The following is a 17433-nucleotide window of genomic DNA, read 5'->3' on the forward strand; positions in this document are numbered from 1 at the left end:
CTAAAATGTCTATCATGGAAGACAAGAGTGGTGGTACAGCAGTTAAGGACACTAGATGTTCTTCCAAAAGGACCTAGGTTCAATCCCCCGCACCCACATGGCCTATCACAAAAATGTCTGTAACTCCAATTGTAGGGAATCTAACAATCTAATGTCCTTGTCATGTTTCCATAGGCACTACATGTCCGCAGTGTACATGTAAGCCATACATTCTACACATGAAATTAAAAAATAAAATATTTTTTTAAAAATAGGATTTATCATATAACATTGTAGACCAGGTGAGGAAGCAGAAAGCCTTAATTCATGCAAATGTATCTTAAAAGCAACTGACAGAATTTGTATTCTGCTTAAAAAAAAAAAAAAAGAATTCCCATCTTTAGAACAGAAAATGCATTTTCTCCAAAGTACACAAATACGCTGAAATTGCACCTGGATGCTCACAACACTTCCACACACACCATCTTGAGCTCTCCAAACATGGCGCACAGCTCAGGGCAACCACAGTAAATAGACGGGGAAAAAGGCAGCAAGGAAGACTAGATGTGGGTCTCCATGGGTGTGAGCACTGTTCACAGCCCCAGACGATTCACTTACCTCCAAAACATTTTCCTGGTTAGGATCCAAAATAAACTCAAAGGTCTCGTTCCACACAGGGTTTATGTCATTATTGAAGTGTCTTGTTCTCTTCCTGCTGTCAGGGGTTGTAGAGATGAAAAGTTCCACATATGGATCTGGAGTGTCAACTATGGGTGGCAAATGGAAGAGAAGGGGGACAAAAAGCTAATTCACAGTTCATGGGCTTTTTCAAAAAGTGTAAGTTGTTATTTTATTTCCAGTAAGTCTACATACAGTATTATAAACCAACATGTGACAATATACAAGAGAACATCACAGGTTACATACTTTTCACATACTCTGTCCCTTCCTTATCAATGAGAAGAAATCATTCATAAAGCAATCCACTCAGAAATTTATCCATCTCGAGGGTCAGCATCTTGCTTGATCCAGCTACCCCACAATGATAGGAATCCCACTCATCTATCGCTATACCATGACCCTCCCTACAGGACTATGATGGTAACAAGATCACAGACTCAATCAAGATCCAGATATGTGTCTACATTAGAAAAAAACCTCTTCATTCTTTTGCTTACCAAATGACATAATAAAAGCTACCATGAGAAGAGTATTGCTGATGACAAGCATACCTTATACCTGGCATCTCCAAGAGGTAGCATTTGTATGAGCAATCAGCCTGTATTTATTATGACGGTATTTGCTGAAATGAAGGTATTTTTATTTAAAAGAAAAAAAAGAAAGCCTTTTTTTTTTATGTCCCATAAAAGTCCACTTGAGTCATGCCTGTGTATGCTTCTTTAACTACAAAGGAACAACTACATGTTAAGGAGCTATTTTACATTATTTCTGCTATATTTGCAGGAATAACTAACTGACTCAAACAGTATAAATGGGGATTGTTCCCTCTTCTGGGAGTCCACTGACTCCTCTGGTAATCTTAGAACATTGTTTGTGCTTTTATTGCATGTGTAAAATGATAATCTGTCTTTTCCTATGAAACCATAAATACCTTGAGGGCAAGGATCATAACATCTTCCCTTTATGCTTTCAGACTCTGGCAAACAAAACCTGCCACAGTAAAATATAAGGTCCGTATTTTTCTTTAACACAGCCTTTCCCACGTGGCCACTGGAATTAGTAATCGCAATGAAGGATAACTAGGGTGATGGTTCTTGGTAATTGTTTTCAATACAGATTTAATCACATTTGAATCCCACTCCACAATACAATGTGCACTGTATTTTAGTACATATTACATAATGGGCAGGAACTGAGAGGCATCATGCAATATATCCTCTGTCCTACAGTGAGGCATCAGAGGAAGAGCTGAGCTTGGGTCATCTAATACATCAGCTGTAGCCTTAATGACATCTTACTCCTAAGAAATAAGGGTGATCACAGTCATAGGGGAGGGAAGTAAGGGGAAAATGGGATGGAGGGAGGAATGGGAGGATACAAAGGATAGGATAACAATTGAGATGTAATATGAATAAATTAATGAAATGTGTTTTTTTAAAAAGGAAATAAAGGTGAGGTCATACAACTCAGACTTCCATGAAAAGAAGAGCAGAACAGAGACTGAGAAGCAAGGGAAGGGGCACAGAAATATGCTTCCAGCCAACACCCAACCATGGTGCAACGGGCAACACTCAGAGCAACTGGCACACTTCAGAAAGACTGAGAGCCCTACCAGAGAAAAAGGAAACATAAGCTGAGCTATCCTGCTACCAGTGCTAACATTGATCCTGACCATATAGAACAGCCCAAGGTTAAGGACGGAAAAAGTACTGTGCCCTGCAATTGGATCTCAGGAACTTCACCTATGACCCTGTGTTACACTGATAAAATGAAAATCATTGACCTCATCTACGATACACCAAATAATGAACTAATCTGGAGCAAGACCCTCATGAATAACTGCCTGGTGCTTACTAGCAACACACCCTACAGATAGTGGTATGTTTCCCATTGTGCGCTCTCCTGACTCCTGAGGAGAAAAGGTTTTACACGAAAAGTATTCAAAAATATTTTAGGATACATTATGAAAAGAAAGGGTGGTATAGTTGGCAGTCTTAGGAAAGAGCAGATCCAATGAAGCAAGCTTCTGCTTGCATCCCATCAACACTGGGTCAGTGTGGTGGGTAGATGCCTACACGCTGGGAAGCAAGGAGTAAGAGTTCTGAGGAAGATCAAAAGATCAAAGGCCAGAGAGGCAAATAAGTCACGCCTAGTGCTCACATAGTAAAGGCCATTATTGTTCCACAGTTAAAACTAAATGAAACTATCCATACACATCTTGTTTTCTGAATTATCACAGAAAATAACATAACCAATGTTCCTCGCTTACTCTTTTAACACTGTTCATAGTTTGTCCTATTAGTCATTATGTATTCTTTTGTCTTGATTGTAGAAAGATCCACAAATGAAATGGCTTTTGGAACTGATTTATGCTTAAATTTATACTTCAAACCTCATCTGACATTGGTCAAGGATAGCAAGTCTCAAAGCAAGGGTGCCATATAAATGTCCAGGACTCTTATAAATATTCTGCTAAGCTCCCCAATCCAGCAACAAGCAGGTGAGGTGTGGTCTAGGGCTCTTCATCATTAACACACTGTCTAGCTGACAGTGACACAGGGAAGCTTCTGATGACACAGGTGAAATGGCACTTTGGAGAATAAGCAGTTCCTGCCTTTTCTAGTGCACAGCACTTAATATTTCCTAGGCCAGGGAAGAGAAGCTATGAGACAGCAAGGCAGCCATGAGGTATGATGAGAGAAATGCACAGGGTTGGCTCTGACCCCTCAACGTGATCCTTTCCCTTTATACTGTTCTCCAGGGCCTTAGATTCCAAACCTGGAGCAAATCAATATATTTAGAACAGCTATGGCATCCAAAGATTATAAAGAGAAACAGGCTTTCCTCTGTGGAGAGGAAGTAAACACATGGCTTCAGGGGTAATAGTCATACGGCACAGCAAATGCAATGGAAAAAGGAACATGGCTATTCTTCACTCCACTGGGTCAGTCCTTTGTCCCAGGGCCATTTGTTTGTTTGTTTTCAAATGCATTTCCCAGAATATTAGGGGGCAGTCAGTAAAGTAAATCCATTCTGCCATATAAAAGATATCTGGGGTGTGGAGGCACGTGTATAGCAAACACTCTTTCATGTACTCATTCATTCCATGTTCCTTCCAGCTTCGCTGTACGCCAGGATTGCCTGGCAAAAAGTATTTTGGCTTTGATAAAGAATCAAGCCCTAAGCTGTAGATTTAAATTGTGAAAGTGACTCAAGAACCAATAACCTAGTTTTAACAGCAAGGTAAGTGGAAGACAAGCAGATACAGCACACTGGAGACTCCCAGCTCACTCACTCAAGTTGGTATGGAAAAATCAGGTCAAATCGTAGGCGGAAAAACTGCTATTTGAAGCCTGATAGTTGAGACTTTTATCAAAGACTGTTTTATTTATTTTATGTGTATGAGCATTTTGCCTACATGAATGCATCTGTGCCAGGTGTCCAGGAAAGTCTGTAGAGGATGTCAGATCCCTTAGAATTGGAGTGAAGAATGGTTATGAGCCACCACGTGGGTGCTGGGAATCGAACCCAGGTTCTCTTCAAGAGGAACAAGTGCTCTTAACCATCGAGTTATCTCTCCAGCTCTTCATCTGAGTCATGAAAGAAGAAGTGGAAGAGATTATAGATCATACAGGGAAAGAGGAGAAGGTCAACTTCCTTGGAAGAAACCAGATAGGAAAAGGAAGTAGCAAACAGAAGTGGAAGATGTCAATTGAAAACATGACCATTTTTGGTGAGTATAGATTCTCAGTGCCTGCCCTGGTTTAAAACATTTTAACTTAGACAAAAAGAAACGGAAAATGATATTCAAAGATACCCGTACCATCTTTACATGTCAAAATATCAAAAAACATTTTAAAAAGTTAGAAATTCGTTCAATAGTGTTTCTTTCTCTTGATATTATTTGTTTTGCTTTTTAAATAAAGTTGAAGTGAGTAGCTTAAAATGTTTGTCAAGAGTGGCATGTTTTCTGGTTTCCCCTGAAGAAGCCTCTTCTTTAGCAAGATATGTCCAAGTTGAGGTGTCAACGGCTGACAGACAGAGGAGAGCAGCTATCAGATGGAGACCCACTAACAGCTCCAAACTCTCAATTCGTAGTCTGCATCTCGGCTAATCATGTAATCCAAGAGACACTGTATCCCAGAGAAAGACTCTAGAATAAACGGAAATTTTAAGAGATAAATGTAAAAGCTCAAGTCCACACTGTATAATCTCTAATAATGCCTGGGAGAGCAGCAAACACGAAATCTGTGAATAGGGAAATCAGGCCACTCTGACAGAAAAAAAAAAAAAAAAAAAAAAACCTTATCCCAATGCTTTAAGCAAATTTTCTAGAAATGCATTAAAAAAAATAAAGACAAGAAAAGAACACACACTGCTTGCTAGTTTATAAATTAATACCCACAGGGTCAACATTGATGACGAAGTACTAATCAGTGACCAGTGATCACCTAAATTATTTCCAGTTAAGCAAGTAATGAAGCAGAAGTATGTGTGGGTAGAAACTCTCTTGCATCTCATTTTTTATCTACATCTTGACAAACAAAAATGATGGGGGTGTTGAATAAAGACCATTTTTATTTTCATGAAGGTGACATGAAGCTACATGCACCAGAAATAGCTTCAGGATTCCAGGGCTCTGACACTTACTCATAAACTCCAGTCGTTTTAAGGAGCGCCTGCCTGCAGCCAAAATATTCCCACCTGTCACTCAGCTTTATCCAGGCCATAGACTGTGTGGTTAAGGAAGGAGGGCATCTCCCTAACTCCAAATCCCATTTCTAAAAATCATCTACTGCTTTTTTCACTTCAGCTTTACCCCGGAACAATTTAAACCCCTTGCTTGAAATAAACTTGATGAATAATTTACTGATTCAGGGATGTGAGGTTTAAAAAAACCCAAGATCTCAAAAAAAAAGGGGGGGGGGGTCCTTGAAAACACAGTCAGTTTTACCATAAGTGGTAGTGGGCTTCAAAGTTTGTTTCTCGTGTTTCAGAGCATGGGTTAATTTCCCATAATGATCTGCAGTGGTTGGAAAATGAAACTGGAACTGGGGCTGTCTGAGGCCTCTTCTAAATGTGTAAATCCCTGAGTTCATTCCCAGAGCCACGTAGGAATGAAGGAAGAAGGAAATGGAAGGAGGGAGAGGGAGAGGAACACAGGGAAGGAGAGAGGGAGGGAGAAAAGGAGGGAGAGAGGGAGGGAGAAAAGGAGAAAGAGAGAGGGAGGGAGGGAAGAAGAAAAAAGAAACGAAAAATGCAAGCCCCTTCATCTCCCATCAGAATCTTCAGATTGGCTTGGGAAGCTTCATTTTTAAATAACATAATCAAAAACCTGAGACTTAAGACATAAGATTAGGATAAACTAAACAATAGCAGTGTACATAAGGAAGATAACAGGAATGTTAACTCACTCTTCTGTACAAGAGTCATTCTGTCCTCCACAGTCCAGTTAACCATGGAGGACCCTCTCCAACATGTAATTAATTTTCAAGTAGTTATATGAAAACCATCTCCGAGGATAAAGTAAAGTAGATCAGCTGGCTAGCAATGTGTTTGAGGTCATGGACTGATATTTAAATATTATTTTTCAACTATCACCTAATCAGAAACATCAAAAATTAAGTAAGAATTTGTTTAAAGCCATGCCTATTAACATGCCCAAATGTGGCATTTCTTTGAAATTTGTAATACTTTGTTTTTTGTTTTCGAGACAGGGTTTCTCTTGTACTCCTGGCTGTCCTGGATTTGCTTTGTAGACCACGCTGCCCCTGAACTCAGAGATACACTTGTCTCTGCCTCCCTGAGTGCAGGGATTGCAGGCGTGCACCACTACACCTGGCTGAAATTTGTATGATTAGTAACAATGGCAGTCAGACATGAGAATCGCTAGCATCTCTGGGAACTGCCAGTCTGGTCAGTACTATGTCCTAAGGTAGCTGAGTGGCTGCCACAGGCCCTGGGACAAGATGGTCAACAACACCATTTGACCATGAACTTTATACTTCTATAGTGTAGTTCTTAAACTTAATGGCTGAGGCTTGAGAAGCAGCCAAGGTGCACCCCTTCTTCCTCCTAAGGATGCAAGGAAGAGTGGTACAGACATGAGAGCCATGAAGTCGTGATCACAGGTTCACATATACCTTCTGCACTTTGGAAGGATTCGTTTTTTTTGTTGTTGTTGTTTTGTTTTTTTAGATCATGCAAAGTCGGTTTTCTTTAAGTGCGCTTTGAGGGTTCTGGCTTACACACCCTGAAACCCCCTGCATTTCAAATACTCTATTCATGTATGCTGTGGGCAGAAATCTTTGTGCTGACACAGCAGGATTGCACTTCAACTTGTAAAATCCATTTTCCCCAACAGGCTTACTATACATACATCTCCATACAAGGAAAAAAAAAAAAAAGCAATGTTTCTAGTTACTGTTTAGACATTAACTGCTCCTACCACAGAGAAAAAGAAAAACTCACGGACAGTTATGGAGTCAAACAAGATCATTCAGAAGCAGGCTTTAACTCTGCCGGAGCGATAGCTCAGTGGTTAGCAGCACTTCATGCACATTTATGAGGATGGACTTTGAATCCCAGGACTGACATCAAAAAGCCTGGTGTGTTCCCTTGCATTCCTCATCTCCATACTATGTAGGGGCCGGGACTGCACACATGGATAAGGGAAGATGGTCCCTAGAGCTTACAGGGTACCAGCTTGACCTAAAGTCACAAGCTATGTATTCAGTGAGAGACATGGCCACAAAGAAACAAGGCACACTGTGATAGAGAAGGGTGCCCTACATCTTCCTCTGGTCTCTACAAGTTGTGTGTGCACAAGTTCACACTATACCACATATACTTACTGACACTTATAGACATGCATAACAGAGAGAGAGACAGAGAGAGAGAGAGAGAGAGAGATGCATGCACAGAAAATAAAGAAGAGTCTTTAACTCAGGCCTTCTAAGACACAGTCCTTGCTATAGCAGATAAACCAATCTTAAGCACTATCTGTCTGTACGACACTGTAAGCTTCCTCATGACAGGTACTGTTTATCTCTTACCCACCATTGAAGGATGGAATGCCGGATCCAACAATAAAGTGTGAAATCCAAAACACCACAGGAACATAATCAATATAATAGGTGGCTATCTAACAATGAGAGACAGTGAGGAAGAGGTAGCCCTCACTATAGGCTCAATATTGTGCCTCCTTTTGACTCCTCAGTAGTATGCTCCAACTCTCCTAATGTAGCCCCATCCTGCTTTTATTTGTGTTTCAAAATAAACCAGTGCCAGCCATTTCTTCCAAGTGTATTTACTGTATTTCCTAGAACTGCATAAAAAACAAAATCTGAGTCTCCCTAAATACTCTTTCCCAGAACAAAAAACCATGGCATGGAGAGTTTATGGGTAGCAGCCATCCTTCCTCCAGAAAAGGCTCAGAACTGGAATCCTTGTGGCTATAAATACTGAAAGGTAACATCAAGGAACTGGGGAAAGTGCAGAGGGCGTAAAGAAAGTTTGCCATAGATAGCAAAAAGCCCTAAATTTTTATTTCTGTATGACCATTTTACTTAAGTCTCTGTGGTACCATTTTTTAAGGGAAAGAAAACCATCTTTGTAGTGCCTCTTGAGTCTGAGGAGAAAGGTCTGTGGGTAAAGTGCTCACTGCACAACCTTGAGGACCTGAGTTAGATGCCCGGCACTCATGCAAAAAGCTGTGCATGATGGAACATGCCTGTGATGCTGAGGAGGAAGAGATGGGTGGGTCCCTGGAGCCCATGGGCCAGTCAGCCTAGCCTTATCAGTAAGTCCCAAGTCCTCATGAGAGTTCTGGGACAAAAATAAGGTGGACAAATCCTGATGAATAACACCTGAGACTGACCTTTGGCCTCTCCGCACACTTGCATACATACATACGTATACAGAATAAACAGCCCAGAAGTCCGTATGGAGTGTTAGGAAATTGATTAAATTATTTCTATTGCTTGTTTTAACTAGACAGATTCAGATATCTAAGAAGCCTACTCTCTTGTAGGCAGAAGTCGTGTCTTTTAGTTTTGGAACACCAATGCCTGAATTGGGTAATTCTGCACACTAGAGTTCCTGGCCTCTGCTTGCAGAGTGCTTGGAGGAATCACCATTTCCCCCTACAGAATCCTCACGTTCAAAGGAAGTATTTCTAAACGTAATGATATATGTGCCTTGAGAGGGACACTGATCCCATAACTTAGAACCAGTGGCCTGGAATAAAATAATCTTTTCTACCTGATGGACTAGCAAAAAAAAAAAAAAATTACAAAATAAGCTAATTTCTTTACATATTAGGTCAATCTCATTTTAAAAACTTTCCTGACCACCTTTTCAAAAATGAAATGCTCTCAAACTCTATTCCATAGCCAAGCGTCCACCAATATTATCCTCCTATCTCAAGCTGCAATCAAGCCACCCAGTCTTCCCTGGACCTCACTCCAAGACTCTCTGCCTGGCTGAATAAGCCCACCTCATGTTCCCAGGTAAGCAGAAACCACTCAAAAGGAAACCTGCCAAAAGAATCCAGAGCAGAATAGACTGGCCCAAGTTCTGGCCCCAAATGAGGCAGCTGTGAGATTCTGAGCTGTCAACTTAACGCCTTACAGAAATGATTAATTTCTAAGATTAAAATAAAAACAAGACAGGAGGTGTTGCTCGGTCGGCAGTGTTTGCCTAGCATACACAAAGTCCTGGGTTCGATCCCCACTTAAACTCCAATATTTCCCAAACCAGACATGGTGGCATGTGCCTGTAATCTCAACACCTGGGAAACGCTAGAGGGTCAGAAATTTGAGGTCATCCTTAGCTGCACAGTGAGTTCAAGGGCAGTAAGGGCTACATGAGACCTTGTCTCAAAAAACAAACAGCAACAAAAAATACACCACATTTCACAGAGCCACAGAAATAAATAAATGAGAGTTTTGCTCAGTCCCTTTGGTATTTAACAAATACTTATGATGTGCACATTATACCACAATTTAACCTTCATGAGGAATATGGAGGAAAATGGAACCATAGCCTCATTTAACAGTTGATGGTGATGGGACAAAGAACACCTGAGTAGGTTGGCCAAATTCACACAGTTAACAAAAGGTAGAGGAGACACTTGAACCTGAGCAATACATGAGCTCTGGGTCTGGCCTCTCTGTAAAGCTTCCTGTTTGGTGTAAAACCCATAATGAGTGTAGTCACCTGCCACTCTTATTTTTCCAAGGGACTCTGGCAAGCGCTGACTACACAGAGATACTCGGCAGTTACTAACGAGGACATTGGTAAAAGAAAACTGTTACAAGAAGCCTGGGTTACACTTCCTAAATATTTATTCTCTAAAGCCAAAATTCCAATGTTGCTATTACATTTTTGCATCTGAATTTTATCTGGAATTTTATCTAAGCTATTTCACCGACACCAGATGTGCTGGTACATGCCTGTAATCCCAAGACTTCAGAGGTAGAGACAGAATGATAAGATGTTCACTGTTCAAGGACACCCTAGTCACATAGGGTTCAAGACCAGCCTAGACCAAAACAAAACAAAGCAAAGCATTCTGATATATCAAAGGAAGAGTAAAAACAGGAAAGTATTTCCAAAGATGGCAATGTAATGATCAGTGATAGTCCAACTACATCTCAAGTAGGTTTAATTAATCAGGCCAGTCCCTGCATAATTAAAAAAAAAAACAACAGTTTCTATTTTCAGAAAAAAAACTTTAAAAGATTAAAAATAATATGCTAGACATTTTCATACAAGTGTTCAAATTCTTAGAGCAGTAAGGCTATTTTATCTGAAACAAAAATGTTAAGAAAGTACTTTGTTTGGAAACTTAAGAAATATTAAATTCATTTTTCACTTAATTCCTTTAGATTTTGATCCCCGACCTTTTAGACAGAGAGGCAGAGAATGGTTTTTCAGCAAAAAGAATGCATTTAACACATGCAGAGCAGAGTGAGTATAGCTCAACTTTAAGAGAGCTGTTTTTAAAGCTTTTGTTCTCACTTGGTAGAACATTGGCTTTCCACAATATAGATGAAAATAAAAGCAGGAACATGAAGAAGATGAAGATGCTTATATACAAGACAAGACAGTGAGGAACTGAGTGGATGGTGCCTGGGGCTTGCGAAGCAGCACACGTAAGCAGTACCCCCCGCTGGGATGGGCAGTGGACTTTTCTCTTCGCTGCCACCTGTATACTCCCATTTTGTTGTAATAAACTTCTGTTTATCCTATTGACTAAATGGGGTGAAATTCCATAAACTGGGTGAAATTCCACCCAATCAATGTTGTTGAAATGCACAATGATATTGTTAACTAAATTCCTAAGACCTACATTCACACTAACACTCTTCAGATTCAGGTATAGAGAAAAAAACATCTAAGTGGACTCGTCAAGCTATTTGACAACCTACATAGGATGTGACCCTCTAAATGGATGAGGAAAGCATTCCATGTTAGCATTTGGTACTTCTCCACTCCTAAGGCACTCTCTTCACTGTCACATAGAGGGAAGACATGTGAGATAAGCGTGTTACGGGACACTTGACTCATCTTGAAGTTATCTTCTATGAAATGACCACTGGGAAATAATTTCATTAGATTTAGAGCCCTTTAAACTTCTGGGTGGACTCAAAAACATTCCAAAGACATTACTAAACTCTTATAAAACTCATATTCAGCCATAACCTAAAAGCTGGCCCTAGAGAAACAAATTACCAAATATACACTCAGGGGAGGAAATGGGAAACAGCAATGCCAGTTACAAAGGATAGCATTTGAAAATCCGTGATTTAAGTACAAAAGTGTTAATAACAATTTCTGTAAGGTGTGCCTCTGAAAAACTCTAGTAACCTTTGGACAGAAATAACACAGGCATTTATAATCTGTGATCTTGGGCTGTGGGGGGAGGAAATAATATAAAACTTTTTTTTTTTTTTCAGTTTTCTCCTCCCTGAAGCAGTAAGGGGAGCATCATTCCGGAAGAGAGGCTCATCAGTTTGATCCCGCCCCCAGCCCCTGCAGTATTCCTTAAGATCTTAGTTGTGGGCCAGACTCAAGGCTGTGCACTAGTTTTTTAAAAACAGCATGTGAGCCCAGTGTCACAAGTGCAGAGGGTAAGAGCAGCGTGAAGATGCTTGTCATGGAGCCAAGGTAGTCTTGGGAGAAGCTTAGAGAGGAAAATGCCATTCTATTTCTTTCTCTCAAGTTGAGAAAGAAAAATCCAAAGATTCTTCAACAGAGAAATTCAGAACATAAATTTATCTCCAAAAAGTGGAAGAAACCCAGCACACAGACTAATCAAAACGGAATTTTTGTTCTAATGGTGTTTGAGAGTACGTATGTCTTTTTTTTGTGTGTGTGGATGCAGGAAATGGTTCTACAATAACGAGTAGTATGTATCACGCACACAGACAAGCGCTCGACTTATGATAGCTCAAATGCTCTCGTCTCCAAGATGAAAAAAGCAGGATGAACGGAGGCCACGTAACTTCTACAGAGACCTGGGGCTAGTGACAGTCCACTGATGGACACCATGTTGTCCATCAACATAACCACCTCTTTTCTAGAATCTCTGGACACTGTGGAACTCAAGATGGATACAGACTATGGGGGCTACATTTCTTTATGGGAACTTTTCTGCTGTTGCTCAAAATACTAAATAGAAAATGCAGCTGTCCACACAGACCTGATACCACTTCTCCCGTGCCAATATTTACAGACAGGAAAACTGAAGCCCATGCTCCTTTCCAATGGGTGATCTTACAGGTGGGACTTAGGTTACTGCTTTAGAGATAGGACTGGAAAAGGGGCAGGGGTGAGAAGACAGCTCCATAGGTGTAAAAAACAAAAAGCTTTGCCTGGACCCTCTGAACACATAAAGACAGACATGACACTAAGTGTGTCAACGTCCCCACAGTGAGAAAGGGAGTAAAGATGGAAGAATTCCTGGAAGGTTGCATGTCAGGTAGCCTGAGTCTAAAGCTATGAACAAGAGCCTATCAAAGATGGTGGAAGGTGAGAACTGACACTGTGGTCATCTATGACTGCACACATGTGCTGTGGCATACATGCGTAACATTAACACACATGAACGTGCATACACACACAATTTTTAAGGTTATTTTTTTTTCTTTAAAAAGGTCTGGACTCAGCACCATTACCCTACAGATGTTCACAGGTTCCCTTTAATAGTGCACAAACTGTAAATAAATCTTCCCTTAGGGCCATCTCACTTCCTGTCAGAAGCAGAAGGCCAGGATACATAGAAACTTATAACTGAAGATTGGACACCAATTGTAGTCACAACCAGTGCTTGTAGCAGGCCTTCCTCCTGTGTTACAGACAATTCTAAATACCTCAAATTCTGGCAGCGTCTTAGAAAAAGGAATACAACCCACACACCCCTTCACCTACCTCTGGGGAGTTGGGGCTTGGTCTTAAGTTTGCTTTTTATTGCTACGGTAAAACACCAAGACCAAAAACAACTGGGGAAGAAAGGGTCTATTTCATTTTATACTTAGAGTCCATCACAAAGGAAAGTCAGGGTGGGAATCTCGAGATGGGAACTGAAGCAGAGGCCATGAAGGAATGCTGCTTACTGGCTTACTCACAATGGCTTGCTCAGTCAACTTTGTTATAGGACTGAGAATCACCTGACCAGTGGTTCCCTGATGACCCCAGCGGCAGTCAAACCAGAACAGGCCCTGAGGCAAATTGAAAGGTATTTAGAAACCTACTGAGTCTTGTTTTCCCTGAGTATGAACGTAAGTATTCACACTGCCACACAGTGATGTGTGAATGGTTGTTCACTGGACTACAAAATATACGACACAGTATGATTCAAAAATAACCTATCATTTGCAAATATTTTATGCGTAATTGTCACTTTATACATGAACATGTAGTCAAAATTAACTTTAAAGGCATTTTGAGAGTTATTTCCAAAATACTATAGGTGTTTGCTCTGCATTGTTTCAGTAAAAATTCAGAATTGTTGCTGATTCCTCCTTGAAGACAGAAGTAAAGTTGCAGGGTACAAAGGAGGCATGTTATGAGTTTCTCTAAGAAGGCATGTGACCTAAAAAAATTAAAAACTCTTCTATGGAACCAAAAAGATGGCTCAGCTTTTAAGAATACTTGCTGAGAAATCCTCAGGTCTTAAGTTGAGACCAGCACTATCAACAAACGAGGTCTCCTGCACACATGTGGAACCCCAGCTTTAAGAGTGATAGAGATGAGGTCATAGGGGAAGGGAGTAAGGGGAAAATGAGAGGGAGGGAGGAATGGGAGGATACAAGGGATGGGATAACCATTGAGATGTAATATGAATAAATTAATAAACTATATTTAAAAAAAGAAAAAAAAGAGTGATAGAGATGGGAAGACTAGTAGGGCTTACTGGCTTTCAGCTTAGCCAAGAAAAGCTAAGCTCTTGGTTTCTAAGAGAGCCCCTGCTGCAAAGCAAGAAGTGGAATACACAGAAGATGTCTGACCCCTTTTTTTAGCCTCCACAAGTGCATAAGCACAGCCTTCCCTCCCCCATTTTTCCCTCTCCCCTCTCTCTCTCCTCTGTCTCTCTGTCTGTCTCTGTCTCTCTCTCTCTCTCTCTCTGTCTCTCTGTCTCTCTCTCTCTGTCACACACAGACACACACACAAATCTTTAAAAACACTTGTATAGTGACAGAGTGAACTTGATTTTGCACTTGATCATCTCTAGCCATATGTAAAAATAAGAACAAAGATTTCTCTAAATTCTACACACACAACACATTCTTAACAAGATGTGCCTTGCCTCAACCAAAGCTACTTGCATAGGTGAGCAAATATTCCTGTATATCTAGGACCTGATAAAAATGTGACCACTTGATTGTGAGTACTCACTGAGGTCTTTGGGACAACAAAAAGAAATAATTCACTTTTGCTATCAGAAATGTGCTTAATCCTGATTCCAATATAACAGACTCGAAGACTGAGGAATGTAATTGTGATGCAGAATTAAAGCCTTTGTGTTTGTTTCTGACAGTCTTCAAAGAGATAATGTTACAGGTCATGTAATTAGGCAGTCTTCATATGAAATAGAAAACAAAGTAAACATAGTAAGGTATTTATAAAACCAGTAAAAACTGAAAACACTTGAACATTTGCACCGCTACAAAACGTGGAAGCTGTACACCTCAGGAGGTGTGAAGACAAATGTGCTTAATGGATCCTCGATGCTTACATCATTTAAATGTTTGATCTGCATCTATTTCTAAGTATAGCTATTAAGAAGGGGATAATTCACCAGAAGATAAAATAAAGATAAGTATGAAGTTAGTATTATCTAAAACAGAGGCTATAGAAGGATATAGAAGGAGCTACGTGATATGTGGTCTCCCTGAGAAGGAGCACCGTATGAAAGCAGCACAGTAGCGATCTCTTCCTATTCTTTACCCGCATGGAGAATTTAGTGGAAACATGTTTTTAAATATAGAGTCTGAAAAACAGAACAGGGTGTAGGTTTCAGCTGTCCTAAATCTCTGGGTCTTAGATATTTGTAATAGTCTATGGCCTTCTAATACTTTTATTCATCTGTCTCCCAAGAGTTACTGCAAGCAAACAAGCTGAAGTTGCCTGACTTGGTAACTTGGTTTAGCTCAAGTTCATCAGCACTCACCTCAGATGACGATCCTACACCTTTCCTCAATGTGGCCTGCCGCAGCTTCTAGAAAGTCAGGCCTTGGCCTTGTCTGTTGTCTCCCCTGTTTAGACAACCTTGTCATGCAATGTGTTTCTTTAAAGCTCCCTCCATTCCTTCTCCTGTATTCCTACTCCTGTAGCAGTGCTAACTGATGCTAGAACCTGACAACAACGGCCTTCCCCTCAAAAAAAAAAAAAATCCTGTAATACAAATGCCAGCCACTGTTCCCCTTTACCAACCCATAAACCTTTATGAAAATTGACTCTCTAAATAAATACAGGCAGCATAAAACTGGAATCAGAAGGGGCTGGAGAGATGGCTTAGCATTTAAGAGTGCCGGTTGCTCTTGCTAATTTGATTCCAGGCACCTATGTGGTGGCTCACAAGCATCCATAATTCCAGTTCCAGGGAAACAGGCCCCCTCTTCTGATTTCCACAGACACGTGTGCATATGTAGGCAAAACACTCACATATATAAAATAAAACAAATGCAATAGGGGGACTTCTACTCTCCAGGTCTTTCAGATCTCAGGAACACCGACTAAACACTTGATCATTGAACCTTAACTCTGGCCTTTCAACTATATTCCATGACAGTTCCTTCCATGGGCCCTTTACTTTTCAAAAGGCACATCTGGAGCCCAGTGGCCTAACCTGTGTCACAGAAATCAATATAGCATTATTCTCATTAGTCTAGTTCCTGGAGTAATTACAATAAATATTTAACTACGGTTCCAAAGGAATTCAGTCCACACCAGGTTAGAAGATCAAAGTCAGTACTATCAGAGTAAATACTATTAGTCTATTGACTAGCAAAGTCAGCTCAGCTGTATCTGATATACACATTGGCATGGTGAGCCTGAGTTGCATCCCAAGCATAGCCACACCCATTGTCTCTATACAACAGAAAGAGCTTTGATAGAAGAGGGCTGCTGCTGCTTTGTCTAAGAGATAATAGCTGTATTTGTAAACGTCAAATTAGGTCTATTGTTTGCATGGCTGGCAAGTTACTGGCACAGTGTTTAATAAAAGGAAGAAAGGCCTTTTCATTGAGCGAGCAGTTGACCTGTTCCACTGAAGACAGGAATTTTTGATTAAGGATTCTGGGTCAGCCAAGAGCAAGGGAGCTGCCAGCCTCTCCAGAACATGATTGCTAATATCAGAAGCAGTAAGTGTTGACACTGCTGTGAACCTCCCTCCTTCCCTCCATCCCTCCATCCCTCCATCCCTCCATCCCTCCCTCCCGCCCCATGTGCTCTTTTTTTCACAGAAAATTGTGGTTCAAAAATGGCAAAAGGGCAAAGAACTGCAAAGGCACAATAAGAATAAAAGGACAACACTGACACCAGGGTTAGGCAGGGTAGACAGAAGCATAATATTCAAGAAATTAAACCAGTGAGTCTGACGAGTTTTGCAGAAGTTGCCAATGTTGTACTTGGCTCTACTGATGCCACTGGAGTCTAGCCCCACTCTTCTTCATCCTGACATCCACTAGCCTCGCTGACAGCATGGGGCCAGACCTCACATCCTTTCTGATCATTCTGAGTTTAGTTTAGTTTAGCTTCAGAACACGTGGAGTGAAGACTCAGTCCTGTGATGGGCCACTTCAGTGCCATCCAGTTCTCCCTGTTGCATAGACAATACTATCTGTCCCTGGCCGGGTCTTCCCTCGTGCTGACTGTCCTTGCTCTGCACGTGCGTCTTGTTTATAGTGCTCACTAGCAATGCTGGACCTGTTCTAGTCAGTCTCCACCCAAGATCCCTTCTGCCTGAGATTCCTCCCGCTCTCACAGCCAGGCAGCGTCACTCTGCAGATGTGCTGTGATCAAGGACATGCTGTTCTCCTCCATGGCTCTTGCCTCATGACCCCTCCTCCCAAACAAACCATAGAAGCTAGAATTTCCCACCCTCGAGGCAGATGACAGAAACTTTATTCTTCCCTTTGACCATCAAGAGATTGTTTGGCCAGCCAGTCCAGGACAACAGTAGGTCATAAGATTGCAACTGATTCCAGAACGGACTTGCCTCACACTCTGGAAGGAAAATTATGTCCAGATAAGGCAAGAAAAACA

At 41.0% G+C, this 17433-nt stretch overlaps 1 protein-coding gene across 1 annotated transcript in view; it reads right to left on the bottom strand.

Moving 5' to 3' along the window:
* The window catches only part of Pla2g4a (phospholipase A2 group IVA), a 140396-nt gene that overhangs the window by 74373 nt on the left and 48590 nt on the right, over positions 1 to 17433 (bottom strand). Inside the window, exon 4 of the mRNA XM_051147540.1 lies at positions 598 to 746. Coding sequence (XP_051003497.1) covers positions 598 to 746 — 149 coding nt within the window. The remainder of the gene's footprint in view (positions 1 to 597; positions 747 to 17433) is intronic.

This window comes from Acomys russatus, chromosome 6 (assembly GCF_903995435.1).
Source record: "Acomys russatus chromosome 6, mAcoRus1.1, whole genome shotgun sequence".
Lineage (NCBI taxonomy): Eukaryota > Metazoa > Chordata > Mammalia > Rodentia > Muridae > Acomys > Acomys russatus.